Source organism: Abramis brama (assembly GCF_963993115.1).
Source record: "Abramis brama genome assembly, chromosome: 22".
In the NCBI taxonomy this organism is placed as follows: Eukaryota; Metazoa; Chordata; class Actinopteri; order Cypriniformes; family Leuciscidae; genus Abramis; species Abramis brama.
The window spans coordinates 17,693,826-17,717,774 of NC_139984.1; the positions used below are offsets into that span (position 1 = coordinate 17,693,826).

The window sequence follows — 23,949 nt, forward strand, 5'->3', positions numbered from 1 at the left end:
AAAGCCCTGCATGTGTCACCAGAGAGAAGTCTGTCATTTCACTGGAAGGTCCGGTTATAATATTTTGATTAAACATTGAGGTAAATAAAAAAAGAAACATGCACAGCTGAATTGTTCATAAGATCTAGCATGCATTATGGAAATATATAAGGTGAATTTTCATTTCATGTCAATCTTAAGAGAACACTGTTCTGCTAACTTGAGTAAAAACAAAACTACATAAAAGATCAGATCCATGGGTAAAAAAAAGAATACTGTGTAACAACATATACCAACTTACATGAACCTTTATTTAATATTAAGAAAACAAAATAACATTTTAGAAATCAAAATAGGAGTTTAAATTCCAGTTCCTGGACATATACTGTTTAAACAAATTAACACATTTCTTGCAAGTACACAATTTAAAACTGTTGTTTTCATAGAACATAAAACTTAAGCTTGTTGCTCGCCCACAAACTGGATGGACTCTTGTATGGACTTTCATACGGATTATGAAAGATAACAATGTGATCACAGTTTAAGCCCAGGTGAACAAAGAAATGGCACAGTATTTAACGTATTGCATGAAAAAATGCTCTGAAAAGACATTGTGGTCCCTGATGATGGGACAATCTACTCTTCTCAACATCAAGTTCATTATTTCCAAAACATGCTAACATCAACACGAGAACAGCATTTCTGTAGTTTATATCACTAGCAAGGGCATGAACATTTATGACTTGCATTTCTAGAAAAGGGAGAATTAATTTAATAAAAATCTCACAGCTGATGTCTCATTTGCATTGTAGGAGTTGAAAATACTTCCCTGATTAGATTAACAGAAGTATGCATCTTGAAAATGGAGAAAAAAAGAAAAAAAAATCTTACCGATTAGTTACTTGATTTGAGGAAAATGATGTTCTTATCTATGGTGATGAAAACATGGAGCTGGAAGTAATGCAAGTGATGTTTAAAAGGTGAAGTGCCCCATAAAACTTGAGATGTCATAGGACTAACTGAACTTCCTCAGCCTGAATCATCTCACTTAAAAAGGCACAAGAATGGAGTGAGTGTGTCTTTAAGTTAACATTAGTCCATTGATAGTCTGCATTAGAATGATTTAGCACCAGTTTTTGGAAGAGAGCAGACATGGATCTCACAGTAATTGTTACGGAAAAATAAACAACAAAACAATCTGTGATAAACTTCCATTAGGAATGTTTAAGTAAAGGGGATGGATCCAGTGGAATCCCGAGTGCTCTGAGCAGTTGCTGGTTTTGTCGTGAAATTAAAACCGGCGTGTGACGCCACAATTACCATTCTGAAACACCCGAGCCTACACATATCAGTTAATGCAATTCTTTGATACTTTAATCCGACACGTGGATTGTCTTTCAAAAATGTAATTTGATGTCCCAAAAAAATTTTTCAAAAAAATTAAGAAAAATAAACAATCCCATCCCAACCAAATTGTGATTACCCAGGTGACCTAGTGAACAGAGGCATTCCATAAAAAAAAAAAAAAGCCCCTGGAGAAAACAAGAATGGGGTCCAATCAGAGTGTTCGCGGGTTGTATTCGGGCAGCTTCTTGAGCTTTTCCTTCTCCTGCTCTGTGTCTTGCCGAGCAATAACCAGGGAGTGCGCATAGCCCATCACCACCTGAAATGAAAGTTTTCAGTTGCATACCTTTATATCACAGAGAACAGAATTGTGTGAGGATACGAGTCACGTTTTTGCCAGCAGAATTCACCTGTTCTGAATACACTCCATCCAGAGTCTTGACCTCTTGAGCAGTGGTGGAGGACTTGGGTTTGTTGTCACCATAGCCCTTAAAATACAAAATTTAAATATGAGAAATTTGGAAAAAAAATATACACTACTGTTCGAAAGTTTAGGGTTGGTAAGATTTCTTAAATGTTTTTGAAAGAAGTCTCTTATGCTCACCAATGCATTTATTTGTTAAAAAAATACTGTAAAATATTAATACATTATTACAAATTAAAACTTTTTAAAATGTATTCCTATATGAATTTTCAGCATCGTTACTTTAGTCTTCAGTGTCACGTGATCCTGAATCAGAAATCATTCTAATATGCTGATTTGATGCTCAAAAAACATTTATTATTATCAAAGTTGAAAACAGTTGTGCTTCTTTTGTAGAAACATTATAAATATCTTGAATCTTTACTGTCACTTTTGATTAATTTAATGCATCCATGCTAAATAAAAGTATTATTTAAAATACTGTATATATTTTACTGTCCCCAAACTTGTGTAGTTTTTTTAAAGGTGCAGTGTGTGATTTTTAGCGGCATCTAGTGGTGAGATTTGCGAATTGCAAACAGACAGTCACTCGTGGCCCATCCCTCAAATTGAAAACTCGAATGAGAAGCTACAGTGGCCGACGTAGGATCGGAAGATGTCATCGTCTGAGTCAGCAGAGAGTAGCAAGTCAAGCAATGAGCCTGTTTCCATGCTAGTAGTTAGTATAAGATAAGAGCTATGGATAAGAGCATCTAGGTAAGGGGAAATAGCTAACGTTACGATGTTCGAGGCGTCGTTCAGACAGCATGTTTTTCTCCACGTTTGCAGAGTCAGGGACAACCTGAGTATTCTGCTGCGTCTTTTTCTGCTGCTTCTCATTCAAGTTAGTGACGAAACGCGCTCTGTAGCGATGTTTGTTCGCTGTCGGCTACGGTAGAAACATGACGTCACAGTATGTCGACCTTCATAGAAGGGGGGTGCCCGCGGTTATGTAGCTATAAATGACTCATTCTGAGGTAATAAAAACATAACGGCTCATTAAGTAAGGTCTTTATACAGCACTGAAAACATAGTAATGGATCTTATATTGCATTTCTGTCAATAGATCCTCAGAAATATCACACATTGCACCTTTAAAACAAGTCAAAGCCTTACACAGAAGACACACATACCAGCTCTCCAAATGTGGGTGATGGTCCCCAGCTAATGGTGCTATCATCAGCTGCAATGATAATACTGCTCTTCCTGAGAGGAATTATAGACAACATCTAATCAACATTCTGTAAACTTTTCAAAATGTTTTATAAAGACATTTTCAGAATCCTTTGCCTTTACCTACCCACAGGCCAGACTGCGAATCTTCCATCCGCACAGGTCCTGCACAGCTTTGGGGTACATGGTGGACTCACGGGACGTATTTGTTACTCCCCAGAAAAACAGACCACCTGAGGAAAGAGAAGCATTAACCACAAATACATTATGGGTATTCAATTGTGTCTTTTTCCAAGGGAGGAATTGCATGCTTACCTGCTTCATTCAAAGCAAAGGAACACTGGTAGCCACAGTATATTTGACTCGCTCCACGGCCTGGGAAGTCAAAGAGCTTGACTAATCGTGGGACCATTTCGTCTTTCTGTTCGGCATGGCCTAGTCGTCCATATCCCCCAAATCCCCACGAGAAAACACGCTTTTGGGAATCCAACACCAGCTGTGTGAAAGCAACAAAATAGTTCAGCCTTAATTCATCCATGTCTGCCATGCACCACAATCCACAAACTTGCTACTCACCGTGTGATTGCCACCACATGCTACATCCCGAGCCACAACATTGGGCACAGGAAGAACTTGGCCATCCTTGGTCTTCTCAATGAAAATGGCCACCCGTCTAGGGATCAGCTCGCAGTCAAACTCAATGCGCTGGGCACGAGCAATGAACTTTCCATCTGAGTTATGCCCTTTTAGATACAGAACACAAAGTTGAATAATCAAACCGATGCATTTGGTAAATGTTTTTCAGTTAAAGGTATAGTTCACCCAAAAATTTAAATTGTGTCATCATTTACTCACTCAAGTTGTTCCAAACCTGTACAAGTTTCTTTCCTCTGTTGAACACATTAGATGATATTTTAAAGAATGCTGGTAACCAGACAGTTGACAGCACCCATTGACTTCCATTGTATTTTTCCCCCCCCTACTATAGAGGTCAAAAGGTGCCGTCAACTTGTCTTTAAATATTATCTTATGTGTTCAACAGAAGAAAGAAACTCGGTTTGGAACAACACGAGGGTGACTAAATGATGACAATTTTCATTTTTGGGTAAACTATCCCTTTAAACAAGCATCATTGGACTACATTGTTGCATACCAAGTTGGCCGTATTCAGGACAACCGAACGAATAAAGGTTCCCCTTGCAGTCCACAATCATACTGAACTCTGCGCCACAGGCCACTTTGACTATCGGCTGCCCGTTGTACTGGATCTGTAGGTAAATAAATTCAGCTGCTTTGTAGAGCATTTAAAACACAATAAACATGTTCCAGTGAAGCCCCATTAAGTAAATTAAACCAAGGGAGAGTCTTACTGTAGCAGGGCTGAGCACAGCATCTGTCTGATTGCCCTGACCTAGCTGACCCAGTTTGTTTTCTCCAAAGGTGTAGACAGTACCATTTTCTGTGAGACAAAGCATAAGAACAGCACAATGGAGTTACATTATCATTATAACAATGCAACAAATTATAATAACTGCAATTATATGACAAACACTTTGCATATAGCAGACGGTTGCCTACCTGTTAAAGCCATGGTGTGGTTTCTGCCACAAGCAGCAGCTACGATCACTTCCTCCCCCAGGCCCTCAACTAGTTTTGGAGCCTCCAATCGTTTAGTGTCTCCATGACCCAACTGCCCTTTATCATTACGACCTGAGAGGGACCAGGAACAGAAATTAGGAACCAGATTTCCGCATCTTTTGATGCATGAATTTCTTTTTTTCAGTTGTTTTTCGGTACTGTTTTTTTTTTTCTTTTATAAAGATTGCTGGATTTTTATTACACTGGATGTGACAGTTGTCGCGCCACACCACCACAAAGCGACCGTTGCAAATCCATTTGTTCTTTGTGTCAGTAGTAGAGTGAAGTATGTCAGAAATAGACCAGTGCATCAGTTTACTGTTGGGAATTTGCAGGGTCGCATCGCTCCACATACAGTGTAGACAGCATCGCTGATTATATTTATAATGGGTTCTATTTGCTTTTGTTGTGTCGCGCCACTCACATCCAGTGTAGATATGGTGTCAGTTTATTAGTGACAAATTGTCAATATGGAAAAATATATACACTACCATTCAAACATTTGGGGTAAGAAAGAGGTCAGTGAATGTTACTAAAGATTTCTATTTCAAATAAATGCTATTCTTTTTAAAGTTTATATTCAAAGAATGTTTCTTTATCTTTAAATCAGCATATTAGAATGATTTCTGAAGGATCATGTGACAATGATGAAGGGGGTGGATTGGTGGATTGTATATGTAATGAGTGATTAATAATCAAGGATAAGTATTTCCACATAAATAATTTCTATATTCAATGAGTGATTCAAATATACTTTTAATCATATGTTTGCTGTGAGTGTTAACCAGCTGCTTTTAGGTACATTCTGATGTGACCCTCAACATGTGTTGTCTATATATCTCTTTCTAGCTGACGAGTTAAGGTTACGGGGTCCAACTATATGTGACTTCACCTGATTTACAAAATTGTACCTCTTTCATGTGTATTTCTCTAGAAACTAAAGTGAATAGTATCTGTACTTCTTCCTGAGGAGGGAATGTATTATAAGTATGTTTTGGTAGTTTGTCCTTGATAATAGTTAGCTCAGGCCCTCTTCAACCTTGGAGAAATTGCGATTCCCTAGTGCTTTTGTGTGTGCGTTGGATGTTCTGTGCAGGTCTTGTATAGAAGCTATGGGACACTTCGGCATGCAACAACAGACCCGAAGACGCCTTTCTCAGACCTCACCGCAGACCTAAAGGTCACCGCAGACCTAAATCTAGGAATCGTGCGACAACTATCTTGACTAATGGCTACATACTCTCCTATTTATCCATGTGGAAATTTGCTTAGACTGTATGTTCTTAGCCAATCAGAAACTGCAACCTGAAGCAAGGACGTAGCTTAGACCTTGGTGAAGGGTACTTTGTAACTGTAAAGGGGGGCGGCCTACAAACTCCTGTGTGAGTCTTGAAGCTGACTTCTGCTGATGAAACTGCAAACTATCTTCAGTAAATCTTTTCTTCAATTTATTATAATTCTGACTCCGGGTCTTCATTCATCATATCTGGTTCTGGGTCTTTGACTGTAAAACCCCTTACACTGAAGACTGGAGGAATGAGTGCTGAAAATTCAGATTTGCCATCACGAGAATAAATTACAATTTAAAATACATTAAAATAGAAAACATTTACTTTAAACTAATAATTTCACATTACTGGTTTTATTTAGCGCTGTCAATTGATTAAAAAAAAGTTTATAATTAATTTTACTAATTTTTTTTTAACTAATTTTACTGCACACCTAACATATACGTTTTTAATATATTTTTATATTGTAATACTTTCACACTGAATCTCCAAAATAATATAGAAACAACATAAAGATGGTATATTTTAAATATTTGTTTAATGGCATCTTTTTACTAAGCACTATGAATGAAGGTCAGTAGCACTGATACAGTACTGATACTGATGTCTCTATTAAATAGATTCTTTTCTCAATTTTAGCCATTCAACATTACAGTATAATTGAATGCTATTAATTTTAATATTTAATAGGCATTAAAAAAAAAAAATACGACTTAATTTAAGTGAACTTAAAACAATCTTTACATAAACCCATTGTAAACCCACAGGCGTCGATCAGGAGATCCGTGTATCAGTGGATATTTTAGAGATCCGCTAATAGATGCCTGCTTTCAAACGCTCCCATGTGTATCTGTGTAAGCTCTCGGTGAAGACAACATGTTTTTGAAGCGTTGATCATTGTAGCCAATCACAGACATATATGTTGAGCATGTGAACGCAATGGCCAATCAGAGACATATGTTGAGCTTGTGAATGCAATGGCTAACCAGAGGTGTTTAAAAATCTGTTCAAAATGCTAGAGGGAAATGTTGGTATCATCACATTTTTTAAATTTCAGTACCGACTTGGCTTTTGACCCATGTAACATTGTACAGTGCTTTGAGATTTTCGGGTAGGTCTAACAGATACTGTATATTCAGAAACTGAATAAACAAACACTGGACAGTCTTCCCTGCATAAATTATAAATCTAATATAAGATTATTCTGTATTAAAGCCTCAAGTTATTCAGTCAAGAGCAGGGGGTGATTTTCTCTTTGTCTTTTGTTCTTTGATTAACATTAATGACAGACAGCAGAGGGTTTATTAGGCTGCTGTCACTTTAAGACCTGCTGACACTGCTGTTGTGTGGACACTTACCCCAGCTCCAGAGTTTGCCCTCTGTGGTGATGATGAGACTGTGGGCAGCACAGGGACCAGACACCACACAGCTAACCTCGACATCATTGAGACACCCATAGCGGTGGGGACCCCACAGATTCTGCCCAAGGTTCCTATAAGCAGCTGGAAAAAAACACACAGACACACATGAATACTCACTAACAAAAGTGAAGACTCTATAAATGACTGCAACCCACACACTTCCTCTTTCTTATTTTAAGTGTTAAGTTAATTTCAGCACCTGACAGATTTATCTTAGGTTTTCTGTGTGAGATGTTGGTGGTTTATTTAAAAATGTCCCTGTTCTGATGTTCAAAATATGACTTATCAGTTACGGCCAACTAAATCCTGTTTATCTCACACAGAAGTGTAAATTCTCTGCAGTACTTTTCAGCCAACAAGTACTTGAAATAGTCGAATACATTTTTTGAAAAAATAATACATTTATTCATTGAAGATGCATTAAATTGATCAAAAGTGAGAGTAAGGGCTGTTACAAAAAAAATAAACACTTCAAATCCTGAAAAAAAAAAAAAAAAAAAAAAGTATGACGGCTTCCACAAAAATATTAATCAGCACAACTGTTTTCAACATTGATAATAAGAAATGTTTCTCGAGCACCAAATCAGAATATTAGAATGATTTCTGAAGGATCATGTGACACTGAAGGCTGGAGTAATGATACTGAAAATTCAGTTTTACCATCACAGGAATACATTACATTTTTAAACATATTTAAATAGAAAACAGTTGTTTTAAATTGTAACAATATTATTTCACTATATTGCTATTTTTACTTACCAACTTAAATACCAATATCTATGTTTTGTTGAGATTATAAATTAACTAGTTGTTATAAAGATCAAAACAGTGAAAATACACATTTACTGATTTATAAAACGGCACAGGTCTATGTCATCTATGCATGGCACTATCCAACACTTCATCTTAAATTGCCAATATGAGGATGTCAGATTTTTATTTTCTTTAAATCTCTGTATACATAAAAAAGTGCTTAACTACATTTTCAAAAGAAAACAAAAGTGAAAAACAAGTGCAAATTAAATCCTGGAGTCACAATGTCCCATTAACGGATTAGCACAGATGACTCACTTGGGCGAGACTTTCCTGAAACTATACTGTAACCCAAATATCTCTGGCTCGTGCATGATCGTACCTTGCTGTTTTGGCACTTCTTTTCTGCCAATCAGGTCCCAGTTGGTGGCTCCAAAAACAAGCAGCTGACCTTTGACTTTGGGAACCTCAAGTTTCTGCACAACAGAAAAAGCAAGAAATCCATCAAAAATCAATTAATAGTTTTCAAACTGAGCTCTGAAGAACCACAGGGGGTGCTAGGGGGAACAGGTAAAAAAACATATATATATCAATTTAAGTTTTCAAAGCTATCAAAGTAAATGTGTTTGTTTATTGTTTTAATTATTATTTTATAGATTTATACATCTAACATTAAAAGTAAGGAAAAAAGATACCGTTATAGTAACGCAAAGTAAACATTCATCAGATAATATTTTAATAATGCATTTTGAGAACAATGACAACATAACAGTGCATCATTAACCTTGGAAAATGTAATTGAGGGGGAAATAAGCCTCCATACTTATTAAATATACAGCAGCTTTTTAAACGGTTCCATAACAAGATTGTCATATTTGGAGGTCCTTGGCAATACAAAGTTTGAAAACCCCTGTACTTATGCTAGTGTATATGTGTATATATAAAGTGTAGACAGCTTCTATATGCATACAGTAGATAGAAGCAATAATATGTCCTTACAATCTTCTCCTTCACATCATCAGCCACAGTGACCGGCTGCAGACCCGCTTTAGCTGCTGGTTTCCCAGGTTTCTTTGTGTTTTCTTGTTCAAAGTCATCAAACTCATCATCACTGCTAAACTCCCTTTCCTTCTTCTTTCCACCTCCTCTTTTCCTCTTCAATCCACCGTTCCCAGCCACATCTGTCTGCTTCTTGCGTGGCATAGTACAAAATCCTACAATAAAAACAAACAACAAAAAAGTAGTTGGGAAGCATTTTACTGGTCTGACTATAAAAGGACAGAAAGAAGAATCAAACGAGCCGAAAACATCCGACTGAAGAAACAAAGTCAATATGATTCAAATCATAATTATCTCACAGCGAATGAATCCTTAAGAAAACACACGCATGTTCTGCGTATTAGTAATGTCAAGGCATGGTTTCTAGGTATATATGATACTAGAAATATAAAGTGTTGTAAAAAGCAGAGGTCCAGTGCTATGCTAACACACTAGCAGCGCTGTAACAAAAGAATCAGCAGCAACGCGTCTGTCTCACTCTCAGTCTCCATTTGTTTCTTTGTTATGTTTTATAACGCAGCTGCCGGTTAGCCAACTAGCACCGCTCTGCTTCAACCAAACTAGTAACTAAACTATTCCCTTACCCACGTGTTATATCTGCCCCCGTCCCGTAAAAAAGGTCCAAATCATCAACGTATGTCCCATGGAAAGTGCATTTGAAAAACATAACGTTTACAGATGTGTATGATGCAGACGTAGCCGTGTTAGCATGCTATATTGCATTTGCATCCGAAGCCGCAATCATAAACATCGAGAATATTATAACTCACCTGAGTAAAACTTTCCCCCCTCTACTTTAAATACAAATATTTAAGTTGACGGAATATAGTCGTGTTAAGTCAAGTGGCTGCGGCTTGGTCTGTTGTGCTGAAAGATGCGTTTATTATGCAAGTAGATTTCCTGATTCAGATGCTCTACTTATGTCTGTCCGTCTTCCTCGTTTTTTTGATTGATTCGGAACAAAAGACTCGCAGACTCGCGATCAAACCACGTGGGTTCAGCGCACACTCGGGGCTTTATATCGCACACATCTGTCTGGCGGAGAGAGCGCTGAATTTCCACTAGAAAATCTCCAAGATTTGTACATTTAACATGATTTTAAAGTCATTCGTGTAGAAGCACACATAAAAGTTTCATTTACTTTAAAAAATTTAAGTTTACCTGTGTTGCTTGGAATGAAAGCGTTGAACTCAAGAGGTATTTTCCTCTATTCTCTTCACTACGTTAAGTAAGGTTCAGATATACAATTAAAACACTCATGTAACTTTCATGTCAGTGAGCGTGTAGTCCACAAAACAAAAACACGAGTATGGGATGCAGCACGAACTACAAATTTGAGTCTGTTGATGAGACTATAGCGCCCTCTGTTGAGTTGGATGACATGCGGATCGTAAACAACCTTTGAAAACATCCGTGGAGGACTTGAATGTCGACACATTTAAATCGGATTGTTGTTTTTGTGTCCTGAAAATATGTATCTATCCATTCTGCCGACAACAACCTCTGTTATGCTTACATGTGCAAAGCGGTGTCCGTTTAAATAAAAAAGAAAAGGGAATTCTGTAGACGGAGTGTATATGGTAAGTGTGCGTCTGATCATTGATTGTGGCCCACATAAACAAATCCCATATGACATAAAAATAATAGGTTGTGCAATTTTAATAGAATGTCATTTTTAATATAAACGTTTTTAATGCAGTCTAAAATCAACCCACAAGGATTCACTATTCTTGAGCAGGTGCACATTATTTAAAATGATGATTCCCATCATGATATGAGGTTAAATAACTGCACTGCTAAAATAACATGTTAAGTTCGCCTGCCCATTCAGTCTTAAAGGTTAATAGTAAACTAACTTGGCTTGCTGTCCTTGGATGAGGCTCGAAGCCGAGGCATTACTTGAGCTCCGAGTTAATTTTTAAGTACAATCAATTTCAACTTAAATTACATTAAACTGACTTAAACTGAAAAATTAGTTGATTCTTTTATTAAAAAAGTTGAAATTGCTTAACTTATTTTGACGAGTTAAAAATATGTAAAATGTAAAAATATACTGTATGTCAACTTATTGATCTTGTAATTTTTTTTTTTTACAGCGTTTGAACCGTTTGAACTCATGTGAAGAGATGATCATACCAAGGTGCATTTAAATAAAGATCTTAAAGGCAAAAACACGTTTTATTCTAATAGTCAGAGACAACTGCCACATACATCTAAAATATTGACTTTATTTTAATATCGTTTTGGGTAAAAGAACCTTGAATGACCAGTTCTATCTATCCATCTACCCATCTATCTATTATAATCAACTCATGAGCATTTTAATTCCTCTCCTGCTGAGAGCATTTTAATTCCTAACCCCCAGCAAGGAACTATTGAAAGAAAAGTTGCTCTTCTGTGATTGGTGAGAGTGCAGGCCTGATCATCTGCTATTGGCTGGCTGTTTCTTTGAGTATTTGCATAGTGCTCTCTCCTGATGTACGGCAGGGGGAAGGAGTGAGTGCAAAGAAAGGAAAAAAGGGAGGGACTGAGGGAAAAGAAAGAGGGAGAAGAGTTTTCATATTCTTCGGAGAAGCCGCGTCAGTTAATGCATTGGGAGTCTCAGAACTTGTTCCTCCACTAAAAGAAAACAATTAAAATCAGCTCTTTACAATTGCTGTGCTTTCTGATGAAGAGACAGTGGTGTCATCAGATGGCTGCACTGCGCAAAGATGGGAGCAGACATGACAATGGATCTGTATTGATAACTTGTGATCAATAAGGACAATATCAGAGGGGTGACATAAAGCCAGGCTTGTGAGTAAGTCTTTCTTTGGAATAAGAGCAAAAAATGTAGTGCTTATGCTGTTTTACATATGAAAATATAACAGTGCAACAAAGCCTCACTGGGGGGGAGTGAGACTGTAGATTAATATAAAAAACCATCCAGACTCTCAGATGAAAAAATTAGTGTGCATAGTAATCTGACCACTTTGTGCCATCTGATTCGTTTACTAATATTATTGATTTCATAATAAAGAACATGTTGACAATCGTTTTGTTTTCTTTTGTGATATGAAGATTCTGTGATAATTATTTGATATTATTATAATTCTGGCCTCTTATGATGAATGGCTGGCAAAAACAACTATATTTCACCTGATGGCAATAGTGGACGACAACAGCATATTTGTGATATTTAAATGAATCTTACATCTATTTATCAGTCCAGTGCTAAAGCTAATCTGAGAGCAGAGATCATGGTCTGTCCTTCAGCCTTACCTACCAGTGGTTTGATATCAGCTGACTCACATTGGATCAAACCATTCGTGTTGGTCAGTTTTAACCTCAAGGCTACAGTTTTTTATTGAAAAAGCTTGTCTTCCTTTACATGATCAGATTTGCTGTCTAGTGCATTGGTTAACTGTGAATTTACATAGCAGGAAGTAGCGAATGATGTCAGTGTAAAATAGGGAGAAGCCTGTGAAAAGAGGTGGCATGGAGAGTTAATATGTGTGGCGGTCCAGATGCCTCTCTCATTGTGCCTGTGTCCAAGGTGATTCCTGTGTTATTTATTTGAAAGGAGTTTCTAGGCCATTCAATGGGCTTGCAGTTCTTATGTGTGCTTTACTCTCAACCATTCAACCTTGCAGTGCTCTCTCCGAGTGGGAAAGATGCTATTTTCCTTTGTCTATTTGCCCCTGCCCTTCTTTCTAGTGAATAATTCATGCACACTGACCTCCAGCTGTAGGGTTATCTATCAGGAAACAAGATCGACAGAAACTCTTTTCAAGTACTTTTGTGAAGTTTTTCAGTCACTTTTATTTCAAGCAAATTATGGTGTATTCAAAGACAGTATTCATTTCCTGGAAATCAAACTCATGACCTTGCCGTTACTACAGGGATGAAAGAGATCCAAAGTGGTTAATGAATTGCCTCATTTTCTTGTGGTCTCATTTTATTCTAAATACTAGTACTGACGCAACTAACCCTGCACATTTCTTTGTATCACCCTCCGGTCATTCCTCTCGGTTGAGTTGTGTTGTTCTGACACATGCTGAGAGTCTTTCCCAGTAAATGTGGGAGGAGATGTTGTGTGAGGAGTCAGTTGGTAAGGCAAGCCTGGATCTGCCACACACTGTTGAGGAATTTAACATTTTCACCCTGTCTCCTTTAGTAACCTTGAATGTCCAACATAGGACAACAAAAGTACACTACAGTATTGTGTTTCACTGTCATATAGAATATCCTGTGTGTTTAGGGACTTTGGATTGAGCATTTTAGAGTAAATATGTTAACACATTTCTCTTTTACAGGAGTGCAGACATGACTAAATATTAAACTTCATGGCATCTCCAGAATCTCTTAACCCTCCTAAAAAAGGTTAGTACATGTATCATGCTGCTTGTTGATTTCTTGATGTGTTCGATAATTAAAAGTTATTTAAAGGGGTGGTTAATTATGATTTCACTTTTCTAACTTTAGTTAGTGTGTAATGTTGCTGTTTGAGCATAAACAACATCTGCAAAGTTACAACACTCAAAGTTCAAAGCAAAGGGAGACATTTGCTTTTAAAGAAATTGCTTTTTAAGGACTACAACAAATGGCTGGTAGGGACTACACGACATTCCTCATGGGTTATTGACATCACTAACCCTAAAATTTGCATAAACCCCGCCCCCCGGAACACGATTTATAGATTATCAAGACAGAATATGCTAATCAATGACAAGAAGATAACTACACATAAGCTACATAAATTCATCAACTAACCATTCAGAAATGTTGTCTACAGGTTGTCACTTCTTCTTGAGTCTCTCCATCTTTGTCCGACTCCGGTTTGAACATAAAAGGCTAAAAGTTTTTGAAATGTTCAGTTCTTGTCTGTGTGAGGTAATCCAGCTGCTAACACGCTGGAGCTCTTGAAGCTCCGCCTTCATTGCTGGGAGCAGCAGCTCGTTTGCATTTAAAGCGCCACAACAAAAACGGTGCGTTTTTGCTCACCCTCAAAAAGTGACAATTTTAACATGCTATAAAAAATATCTGTGGGGTATTTTGAGCTACAACTTCACATACACTCTGGGGACATCAGAGATTTATTTTACATCTTGTGAAAAGGGCATTTTACCACCACTTTAATTTATTCCAAAAAACCCATGCAGATCAAGTTATCTTAGCATTTTTATATACTATAATATCATTTATTCATATTTTAAATTAGCTTTTATATTTTATATATTTTACTTTAAGTTTTTAGTAATGTTGTTATGTGCTTTTGTGTTTTATATTTATATATAGCTTTAATTGTTTTTCTTCAGTTTTAGTCATTTTTGTATTTCAGCTTGAATATTTATGTCAGTTAGTTGCAAAAGCAACATTTCTAATTTTTGTTTTTCATATTTTATTTTATTTTATTTTATTTATTTTTCAGTTACCAAAATCACTTTTTAATAGTTTTAGTTTTACTGCTGCAGACCCTTATGACTTTGAGAATAATTATTGTCAAGTTTTTTAAAATATCAAATAAATTGACATTTTATGACAGGGCAAGGTTAGTTCAGGTTGTAAAATGTCATGTGGTGTGGATATTTATGATATATTTGTTAACATAATAATTAAGGTGTTTACACACACATGTATTCAAGATGTTAGGAAAATGAAATGTATTTATAATTAAATCAATGATTACACCAAACTAAACTTTTCTTAAAAATGGTATACCAACATGCATACAAAGAGACGAGTACATTCAAGAACTTGGCATATGTGTTTTAAACTAGATTTTTAGAAGATTTTCTTTATCTTGGACACTCTTATACATAATTAACCCACATAGTATGATTCAAATTCAAATCTTCCAAACCCAAAGTGGTGCTTAGTCATGATTCGGTAGTCCTGCCAAGATGTTTTAGGAGGTACGTCATGTGACATCACACTGTTCACTGCTCTCTCTGGTACAAACAAGGCCCAAACAATGGGTATCTGTGCATGACACATCAGGGTGCGTGCTTTTCAAACAAAGAGAAACCACAATGACAGTTTAAGAGCTGTTAATGACCTCTGTCTGTCACCTGTTCTGGTATATTAGAGAATAGTATAGTGGGTAGAACTCTGAAACACAGTTACCTAGTTGAGGGAATACGGCATTACCCTCTTAATCTCCAGAGAGCTTGGAAAACTGCAGCGCTCAAGGTAACTGACCATATGCTGCAGCAGAACAGTTCTTCCACCATATGTCACCTGCTCTTGACACACATCTATCCTGAAGCCATGGAGACTGCTTGCATGAGACAATCGCTTAAATTTCTAGTTTCACCCAAAATCCACCTGGCCGGGTCTAAGAGGTTCTCATACTTCTGCTGGAGTGAGGGGAATGAGGACAAGAGGCATGGTAAACAATTGTTTTGTTGGTTTAGTGATTGTTGAAGGGAATAGAGCACCTGAGCACTGCATGATTACAGACCTTTAGAGCCATTTGAAGTCACACATTTAAAGTCATGTGTGAGCTTATATTGACTTGAGTAACTGATTCATGTTATTTTATAAGGTAAATGTGCACCAGGGAAAAATCGGAGGGCACTTAAAGCAGGGAAATTTGTAACAGAGAAATGTGAGCATAGACATTTCTTCTTTGTTGTAATTGGTTGCTACACTGCTGCTATGCACAACTCATTTTCATAGTGGGAGCAAGTGAAAACATTTACTGGTATGAAATACTTTCAGTTGAGTATTCTCTATAGAGACCATATGGTCACATGTGTAATCCTGCTCTTCACATGATCTGTTTTTCTTCGTCCAGTGCAGAGTGTGTAATCTCTATCCCTGTGCTTTGGCTCCTTTGCTAAACTTAACGTTCCAACAACTGGTCAGAAAATGGCACAAAAAGTGATGCAATGTTTTTGTCGCTTAACTTGACTTTGTAGTTTACAACAAGTTTACTCTACCGTATTCAACTCACAACACACTCATACATTTGGTGTATGTAGCAAATTGTTTTTGTCTGTATTGTTTTGTCCATCTGTTCAATGTTTGTGGTGTGTGTTATCAGAGGGAGGGAGTTTTGGCTTTAAGCTTGTGAGTTTTGGGTGTTTTTCTGAACAAATCTTATGACTCATAAGGGTTTTGTCTGTTATGGTCAAAACATATTTTTGAGCCTCCTCTTTGACTCAATCCAACATCATAATGGAATACAAATGTAGCTGCTTAGATACAGAGTGTGCACTGAATTATAAAGACGCAACGTTTTGTTTGTTGTCTTTATGCTTTTTATGTGAAATTACATCATACATACTAAGTCACATTGGAATCAGTCCGTAGCAGGGAGGTCCTAGAGCTGTGTGGCTTAGTCTTTACACTGATAAATACAATGCTCACAAAATAAAATAAATATACAGGCCCAGGGTTGTTCTCTATTCTTAAAATCCACATATCTCCAAATCCATGTTTGTGATAATGTACAACGAGACTTGGAGGTGGGCCAGTCAGAACACCATCACAACACACAAACAACTACAACAATGTATTTTACGAATTTTTTTTATGTAAATTAAGAGATGAGAAAGTATTAAGAATTGACAACTCTTTATTTATTGGCAAGCAATATGTGCAACATGTTCCACTCCCTATCTTAGAGGTGATTAGGAACAGCTTAAAGTGCCCCTATTAAGGTTTCAAATTCCTTTTCATGCAGTGTGTAATATAGCTGTTTGTGAATGTAAACGTTCTACAAAGTTATAAAGTCGAAAGTGCACGATAAACAAAGTTATTTTCTCCCAAAAGAAAGAATTGACCCTGAACCATCTATACGAGTCGTCTGTACGACTTGTATACTTTGTTACGGCACTTTAACAAATATAGCATTCCTGTGAAATAAATAATAAATAAAAAAACGCTACTCCTACATCCTACGTCATACATTGTCAAGTGTTACTCTTTTGGCGTAAGTCGACTTGCGTACGGCCGGCAAGAAGCTAGTTATTTTAGTCGATAAAGTTTTAAATATGGATATTTTTGTTACACAAACGCATCGCTTCACTTCAGAAGGCCTTTATTAACCCCCCAGAGCCATTTAGAGCATTTTTATCACGGATAGATGCGCTTTGATGGACTTCCAAAAAAATATACCCTTTGACTGCCATTCTAAAGCTTGGAAGAGCCAGGACATTTTTTTAATATAACTCATTAATGACACAGACAGCAGCAGGAATATTAGGCTGCTGTCACTTTAAGAGCTGCAAAGATCTATTATACTGATACACATGCAACTTTCCCAACTGTTTATGTTCACTTAAGAAATAACCAATGGTGTTTAAGCAAATACTCACCAAGCCGGGCATTTTGACATCAAAGTTCACTTTGCTTATCCGTGTTCCTCTCTGTCTCTGAACGTTCGCAGAGAAAGCCACTTGGGGAACACTCAGAATACCATCGCAACACTCAAACAACCACTAAGAACACTATCACAACACTCAAACAGCCACTCAGAACATCAAACAGCCACCCAGAACACCATCCCAACACTCAAACAGCCCACCATCGCAACACTCAAACAGCCACTCAGAACACCATCGCAACATTCAAACAGCCACTCAGCCCACTATCGCAACACTCAAACAGCCACTCAGAACACCATCGCAACACTCAAACAGCCACTCAGCCCACTATCGCAACACTCAAACAGCCACTCAGAACACCATCGCAACACTCAAACAGCCACTAAGAACACCATCGCAACACTCAAACAGCCACTCAGCCCACCATCGCAACACTCAAACAGCCACTCAGCCCACTATCGCAACACTCAAACAGCCACTCAGAACACCATCGCAACACTCAAACAGCCACTCAGAACACCATCGCAACACTCAAACAGCCACTAAGAACACCATCGCAACACTCAAACAGCCACTCAAACAGCCACTCAGAACACCATCGCAACACTCAAACAGCCACTCAGAACACCATCGCAACACTCAAACAGCCACTCAAACAGCCACTCAGAACACCATCGCAACACTCAAACAGCCACTCAGAACACCATCGCAACACTCAAACAGCCACTCAGAACACCATCGCAACACTCAAACAGCCACTAAGAACACCATCGCAACACTCAAACAGCCACTCAAACAGCCACTCAGAACACCATCGCAACACTCAAACAGCCACTCAGAACACCATCGCAACACTCAAACAGCCACTCAGAACATCAAACAGCCACTCAGAACACCATCGCAACACTCAAACAGCCACTAAGAACACCATCGCAACACTCAAACAGCCACTCAGAACACCATCGCAACACTCAAACAGCCACTAAGAACACTATCACAACACTCAAACAGCCACTCAGAACATCAAACAGCCACTCAGAACACCATCCCAACACTCAAATTGAGCCCTTGTGTTATTTCAGAGTCCATAGTTCCTGGTGTGACTCAGAAGCCACAGGAGGAGGAAGATGATGGTGATGAAGATGAGGAAACTGGTGAGAAGTTCGAGTTTGATGACAGCGAAGACGAGCAGAATACAGTGAAGAACTCTGTTCAGAATAAAGAGTCAAAAACTCCTCATGTGGATGCTGAGCATTCAGAGAGTACTAAAGGTAGCACTGCCGCAAATGCACTTTATTGTCAAGCTATGACGCGTGTTACACAGCATAATCAGCAAACTGGAAATGGAGAGACCCCTGCTGGTCTGGAGGACCAAAATATCCCCACAAATCCTCACACAACATGCCCAGGTCAGTCTGCAATATGTGTTAATCACATAATATGACTGTATTTATGTGTAAAATGTTCTGTATGTGAAATCAGACATGGGTAGAGATTCGGTAAATTAAACATACTTTCTGTTCTCCCTGCAGACATGGTAGCCAGACAATCTCCTGATGGGTAAGAATGTTTGTGTTAACACTTCTGAATTTATGACAGATGTATGCCTAATGTGTTATGTTTTGAACAATTTTCACTTGAATATCTTGAACCTTATTATTCTAAACAGGATGTCATTCATAGAGAGACTATAATTCTTTATATGCTTTGAAGTGTTTCTCCCTAAAGGACTTTATTATACATTCTGTTTTAGCTGTGAAGACCTAGGGTTAATTATTTACCTCATATGTGAAGACTTTTGTATTGTATTAGTTATTAAACAACCTGCTCTGGCTCTAGTGACATCTAGTGATAATGTGATGTGCCTATTAACACTGATAAGAATAAACATGAAGGAACAGTATTTCAATACTTTTGCATTCCTGTTTTTTAGGAGTTCCATCTCAGCCGAGCCTCGAGTAGATGAACAAGAGAGCATTTGGAAAAGAAATAATATTTATGAAGGTATTACACTAGAGCATATTTCTGTATATTTTTGTGGTTATGAATGTTTTGGGATGAATCTATTTAAAGCAGTCTAGCTGGACTAGCTGGATGTCCCAAAATGATTCCCAAGACCCAGTCGTCTAGTGACTGACCTTCAATGTTGAAATGTTGTTGAAATAATTTTAATGCTAGATGTTGTAAAAAGGTAACAAAATACTGATAAATCATTGTTGAAATTTGATGAAAGAATGACTTAATGCAATGTTGTAAGCATCAACGTTAATTTAGTTCACAAATTGGAACAAAATTCAACAGTGATTCACCTTGATCAATGACATGGATTAAAAAAACACTGAAATGCCAACTGGGAAGGCAATTCAGTGCTTAAATCTGACAAGTCTGTTGTAAATGTATCTCCAGGTTCAGATTTTGGGCCAGAGGGCTTCTACACACTTATACAGAAGTCCCCCCACAAACTGGTTCAGACAGGTTGGTGGCTCTGAGAAGGGGCTATGCCATGCCTTCCTGTAAATCCACTCTAATGCAAAATCTACAAATCAGCATAGAAACCAGAGATCTGAAAACTAGCTATGACTAATCCAATCCAGACCCACAGGAATCTCACGGGAAAGAAAACAACACACCCATGCCAAATGTCCACAAATGGGTCAGCCTAATAAATCAGATTCTTTGGAGATTTTTCTTGATGATTCTGTTGCAATCCAATCAAATAACACAACAAACAAGTGATAATGCAAACAAAATCATACAATGAATATAATATGCCCTTGTCAATATGATTTATTTTCCTAAATTGTGAAAACAGCTTTGAGAAAAAAATAATGCATGTTCCAAATAATCTGTAAAATAACAAAATTACTTGGAATAAAGTATTAAGGTCTTGGTAACGTCAAATTCAATGGTCATAGTAGAAGTGACTTCAAAGCTGTGTCCCTCGGCTGTTAAACAGTCTCTGCTATGTGTGTGCAGCCCCGGTTCACTCTCGGGAATGGTTCAGTGTTGTTTCAGAGCTCACTCTGCGACTGCATAAAGGTACAATCCCCACTCCCCAGGACAGTTGGTATAGTTGTGCCGTCTTTGTATTTGAATGTAATCATACCTGCATAGATATCCTTTTTCTATTACACGGCTCTCTGGAATACTTGATTCTGACTGGTCGATCGCCACCCGGTCGATCGTCATGTTCGAGAGACATGAAAGTATGCCATGGGTGACAGAAACATTTACTAACGTTCAAAAGTTTGTGGTCAATAAGATATTTTAAAATGTCTGTTATGCCGTTATGCCAACAAGGCTGCATTTATTTAATTAAAAATACAGTATAAACAGTAATATTGCTAATATTATTTTAATTTAAAATAGAAAAATCTTTTTAAATTAATATTTTAAAATGTTTTAAGATTTAATTTATTACTATGATTGCCAAAACTGAATTTTCAGCAGCCATTTCTCCAAGCTTCACTGTCACATGATCCTTCAAACATCATGCATATCAAGTTCAAAAGAGCAGCATTTATATGAAATAGAAATATTTTGTAACATTATAAATGTCTTTACTGTTTCTTTTGATCAATTGAATGCATATCTGCTAAATAAAAGTATTAAGTTCCTTAAAAAACAAATCTTACTGACCTCAAACTTTTGAATGGTAGTGTATTTATTTATTTGGCCAATAGCCGTGTAATAATAAGCAGTCTATTTTGCATTAATGACCAGCTGACTGTACATTATCCCTTACACAGAGCATAGTTAGATCTGTCAACCCTTTGCTGTATTTGTTTACCAAGCTTCAGGAATGACTGTCAACCCTGTCGAGTATTTTATTTTAGACTGTTGGAGTATTTCGGCATTGTAGTACTGAAGTTTTAGACTGTAGATATACCTACTGCATTGTAGTGCACTGTATTGATGCAGTAAGTACAGGCGCTTGCTGTGACATGAATGGTAATGAGTAATAAATCTAACTTCCATATCCACTCCCTGCTGCTGTCATATCTACACCCTTTTAGATATTTGTGTCTTTTCCTCAGTGTATAAACTTTTACATATGTGCAACATCACACTGACAATCAGTGTCATAAAACCACATACAAAAATATTCTGTTTCAATACTAGTAAAGCTATATCAATAACATCTGTGACATGATGTCAATTACTGCAGAAAAACATTTCGCACCACACATGTTGAGAGAAATGCACTAATGCAAGTGCGACACCAGAAATTCAACCATTTCCCCATAGAATTTCATCATTTTTCACACATTTTTACAAAGTAAGAGATGAGAAATGATTTTCTGTGGTAAACAACAGCATGCCACAGCTGCTTAACTTGTGTTTAACCTGGAATATTCCCAGGAAAGATATTTATATTGTACTCCTACTCCTAATTAATGTGTTCTCCGAATTTTAAATGATCTCCCTCTGACATCCCAGACAGTAGTCTCAATATATCCTTCAGAGCCTAAACAGTTTGAAGAACATTTCACTTTGAGGTATTTTAAGCTCTCATGGGGGAGACTCAGCAGGCGACTTCTTCATTAGGTAAAAAGAGGCTGTCAACAAATCTGTACACACTGTCACAGTAGAGACAACTTAGACAAGTGTATGTATTGTCAATCTGTCGTTCTTGTGGAGGAGTATGTTAGTTATTTTGTAGCACTTTTGTCGGAATGCAAGCTTAATTCTGTGCCAAAAGGATTATTAATGTGCTTTTCTGTGCTAATCAGGGCTGAATTTCATTTGCGCTCGACCTGCAATGGGCTTAGTACCTCACTAAAGTTCTGATAAATGATTATCAAATGATGTTTGCTGTTACTGGTCCTTCAAATATGATCTTACACCCAATGTCCTGCTCACTTAAAGTAGTATCCCATCCTTTTGTTATCCGTGCTTTGAATATGCTCAAATATCCATCGAAGTAAACGAAGAGTTTATGTGGTTAAAAGTTTTTCTTTTACATATATGAATGATGCTCTAAGTCTCTCTCTCCTCTAGGGAAAGCTGTTTCTGAATCAACCGGAGATTCACCACCAGAACAGCTGAAGGTGAACTCAGCTCCTTCTGCTCGCTCAGAGGTCATCTACGATGATGTGCCTTGTGAGAACAACTCGCCCCCAGATGCAGGTCAGTGTCTGTTACCTATCCAGGTCAACAATGTCATCACCCATATGAATATTCACACATGAAAGCTCTTTGATATCTCAAATGTTTCTTCAAGATAGCAATGAGGTGAAATGGAGAGCAAATTGAAACTTTTCTCCAGGGAGAAAAAAACTGTAATCTCACACGTGTCTACTCTACACTCTAAAAAAGTTTGTAAAGATATGTGTGTTAGTATAATATTTTCTGCATTGGTTTTTCACCTCTATATGAATTACATATTGTGTAGAGTTGAATGAATTGTCCATAAACTAATTATATAGCAGTGCATTATCTGTTTTTCTATGGATTTTTGGTAACACTTTATTTTAAGGTCCAATTCTCACTATTAACTAGTTGCTTATTAGCGTGCATATTGCTGCTTATTAATACTTATAAAGCACATATTAATGCCTTATTCTGCATGACCTTATTCTACATCTCTTAATCCTACTCAATACGTAAACTAAAATGCTACACAAACCTTACTAACTATTAATAAGCAGTTAAATTAGGAGTTTATTAAGGCAAAAGTCGCAGTTAATAGTAATTATGTGTTCCCCATACTAAAGTGTTACCGGATTTTTTTCATACAGTGTAGAGTTTCGAAAGAGATCTCAAAAAGTTTGCAAACCGTGGACAGATTTGCCTATATATTAATGTTTGAGTTCAAACATTTCCGTAACAATATTTCCAAGGTCAAACTATCTGAATTGTAATATCCACATTAAATACATTTAGGAGAAACATCTGACACAAACATATGCATGAATGCACAAAGGACGGTGACAGATCTTCTTGGTGACCAGCCTGAGCCACTGAATTTCACTACTTGAACCCACTAGGGGCATCTGTGAGTCATGAAGAGGCCATGAGACCCAGAACCACAAAATTGCAGAAGGTGCTAATAAAGTGCAAACTCTGAGCAATATAATTTTCCCTTGAGCAATCCTTCTATAATCAATCAATTTGCATAGCAAGCAAAGACTTGTTTTCATCCTGTAGTAACCAACCTGTACAATTCAACCCTCTTATGTTTCCTGTTACTGTAACTTGATTCAGGACATCAATCTTCCTCCCATCTGACATACTTCTTTCTGTGTTATTGTTCAGAGGATGATGTGATCTATGAGGAGGTGCAGAGGTCTGGCGAGTCCGGACTGATAGACAACGGCTGGGGTTCCAGTGAGTTTGAGAGTTACGACGAACAGTCAGACAGCGAGACCAAGCAGCCCACCCGCAATAAGGTACAAAGACACTGCCCATTCACCATCAAGAGTGTCTAAAATCTATTTATAAATGGATTGCTGTGCATTGTTAAAAGCTAGAAACCCATTTCGTAAGTTCATTTGGTAAGTCCTCATGATGTTTCT

The 23,949-nt window shown here is 37.4% G+C and overlaps 2 protein-coding genes across 14 annotated transcripts in view; one reads left to right on the plus strand and one right to left on the minus strand.

The window, feature by feature from the left end:
* Positions 1-269: 269 nt before the first annotated feature.
* On the minus strand, positions 270-10,430 carry rcc2 (regulator of chromosome condensation 2). 2 transcript variants are annotated; one of them, XM_084099778.1, is made up of 13 exons: positions 10,281-10,430; positions 9,060-9,274; positions 8,443-8,536; positions 7,245-7,388; positions 4,538-4,669; positions 4,330-4,418; positions 4,113-4,227; positions 3,536-3,702; positions 3,275-3,455; positions 3,087-3,192; positions 2,920-2,992; positions 1,734-1,811; positions 270-1,642 (listed from the first exon to the last, which is right to left on the minus strand). In XM_084099778.1, exons 2-13 carry the CDS (start codon positions 9,261-9,263, stop codon positions 1,538-1,540), a joined length of 1,488 nt encoding a protein of 495 aa, XP_083955904.1. In that variant the 5' UTR covers positions 9,264-9,274; positions 10,281-10,430; the 3' UTR covers positions 270-1,537. The 2 variants fall into 2 exon arrangements, with proteins under 2 accessions (XP_083955904.1, XP_083955903.1); XM_084099777.1 differs by lacking the exon at positions 10,281-10,430 and adding an exon at positions 9,890-10,225.
* Positions 10,431-10,520: 90 nt separating this feature from the next.
* Positions 10,521-23,949, plus strand: part of arhgef10lb (Rho guanine nucleotide exchange factor (GEF) 10-like b) — a gene marked incomplete at its 5' end in the record, with an annotated part of 45,093 nt that continues 31,664 nt past the window's right edge. For 3 of the 12 annotated variants that reach the window (XR_014604057.1, XM_084098039.1, XM_084098043.1), the window contains 7 exons: positions 11,622-11,915; positions 13,415-13,481; positions 18,514-18,840; positions 18,964-18,991; positions 19,365-19,435; positions 22,433-22,561; positions 23,690-23,823. Coding sequence is in view for 10 of the 12 variants with exons in the window: in XM_084098039.1 (XP_083954165.1) it covers positions 13,445-13,481; positions 18,514-18,840; positions 18,964-18,991; positions 19,365-19,435; positions 22,433-22,561; positions 23,690-23,823 (726 nt within the window). Of the gene's footprint in view, positions 10,700-11,215; positions 11,260-11,621; positions 11,920-13,414; positions 13,482-15,302; positions 15,490-18,513; positions 18,841-18,963; positions 18,992-19,364; positions 19,436-22,432; positions 22,562-23,689; positions 23,824-23,949 lie in introns of those variants that run through there. The other 9 variants (XM_084098034.1, XM_084098037.1, XM_084098038.1 and 6 more) reach the window with 6 other exon arrangements.

Excerpts from the sequence above, each read along its gene's own strand:
- rcc2 (XM_084099778.1), bottom strand. The coding sequence starts at position 9,263 with ATGCCACGCAAGAAGCAGACAGATGTGGCTGGGAACGGTGGATTGAAG. Across the intron at positions 7,389-8,442 it reads AGAAGTGCCAAAACAGCAAG|CTGCTTATAGGAACCTTGGG; the intron begins GTACGATCATGC and ends GTTTTTTTCCAG. Across the intron at positions 4,670-7,244 it reads GGGCAAACTCTGGAGCTGGG|GTCGTAATGATAAAGGGCAG; the intron begins GTAAGTGTCCAC and ends GGTCCCTCTCAG.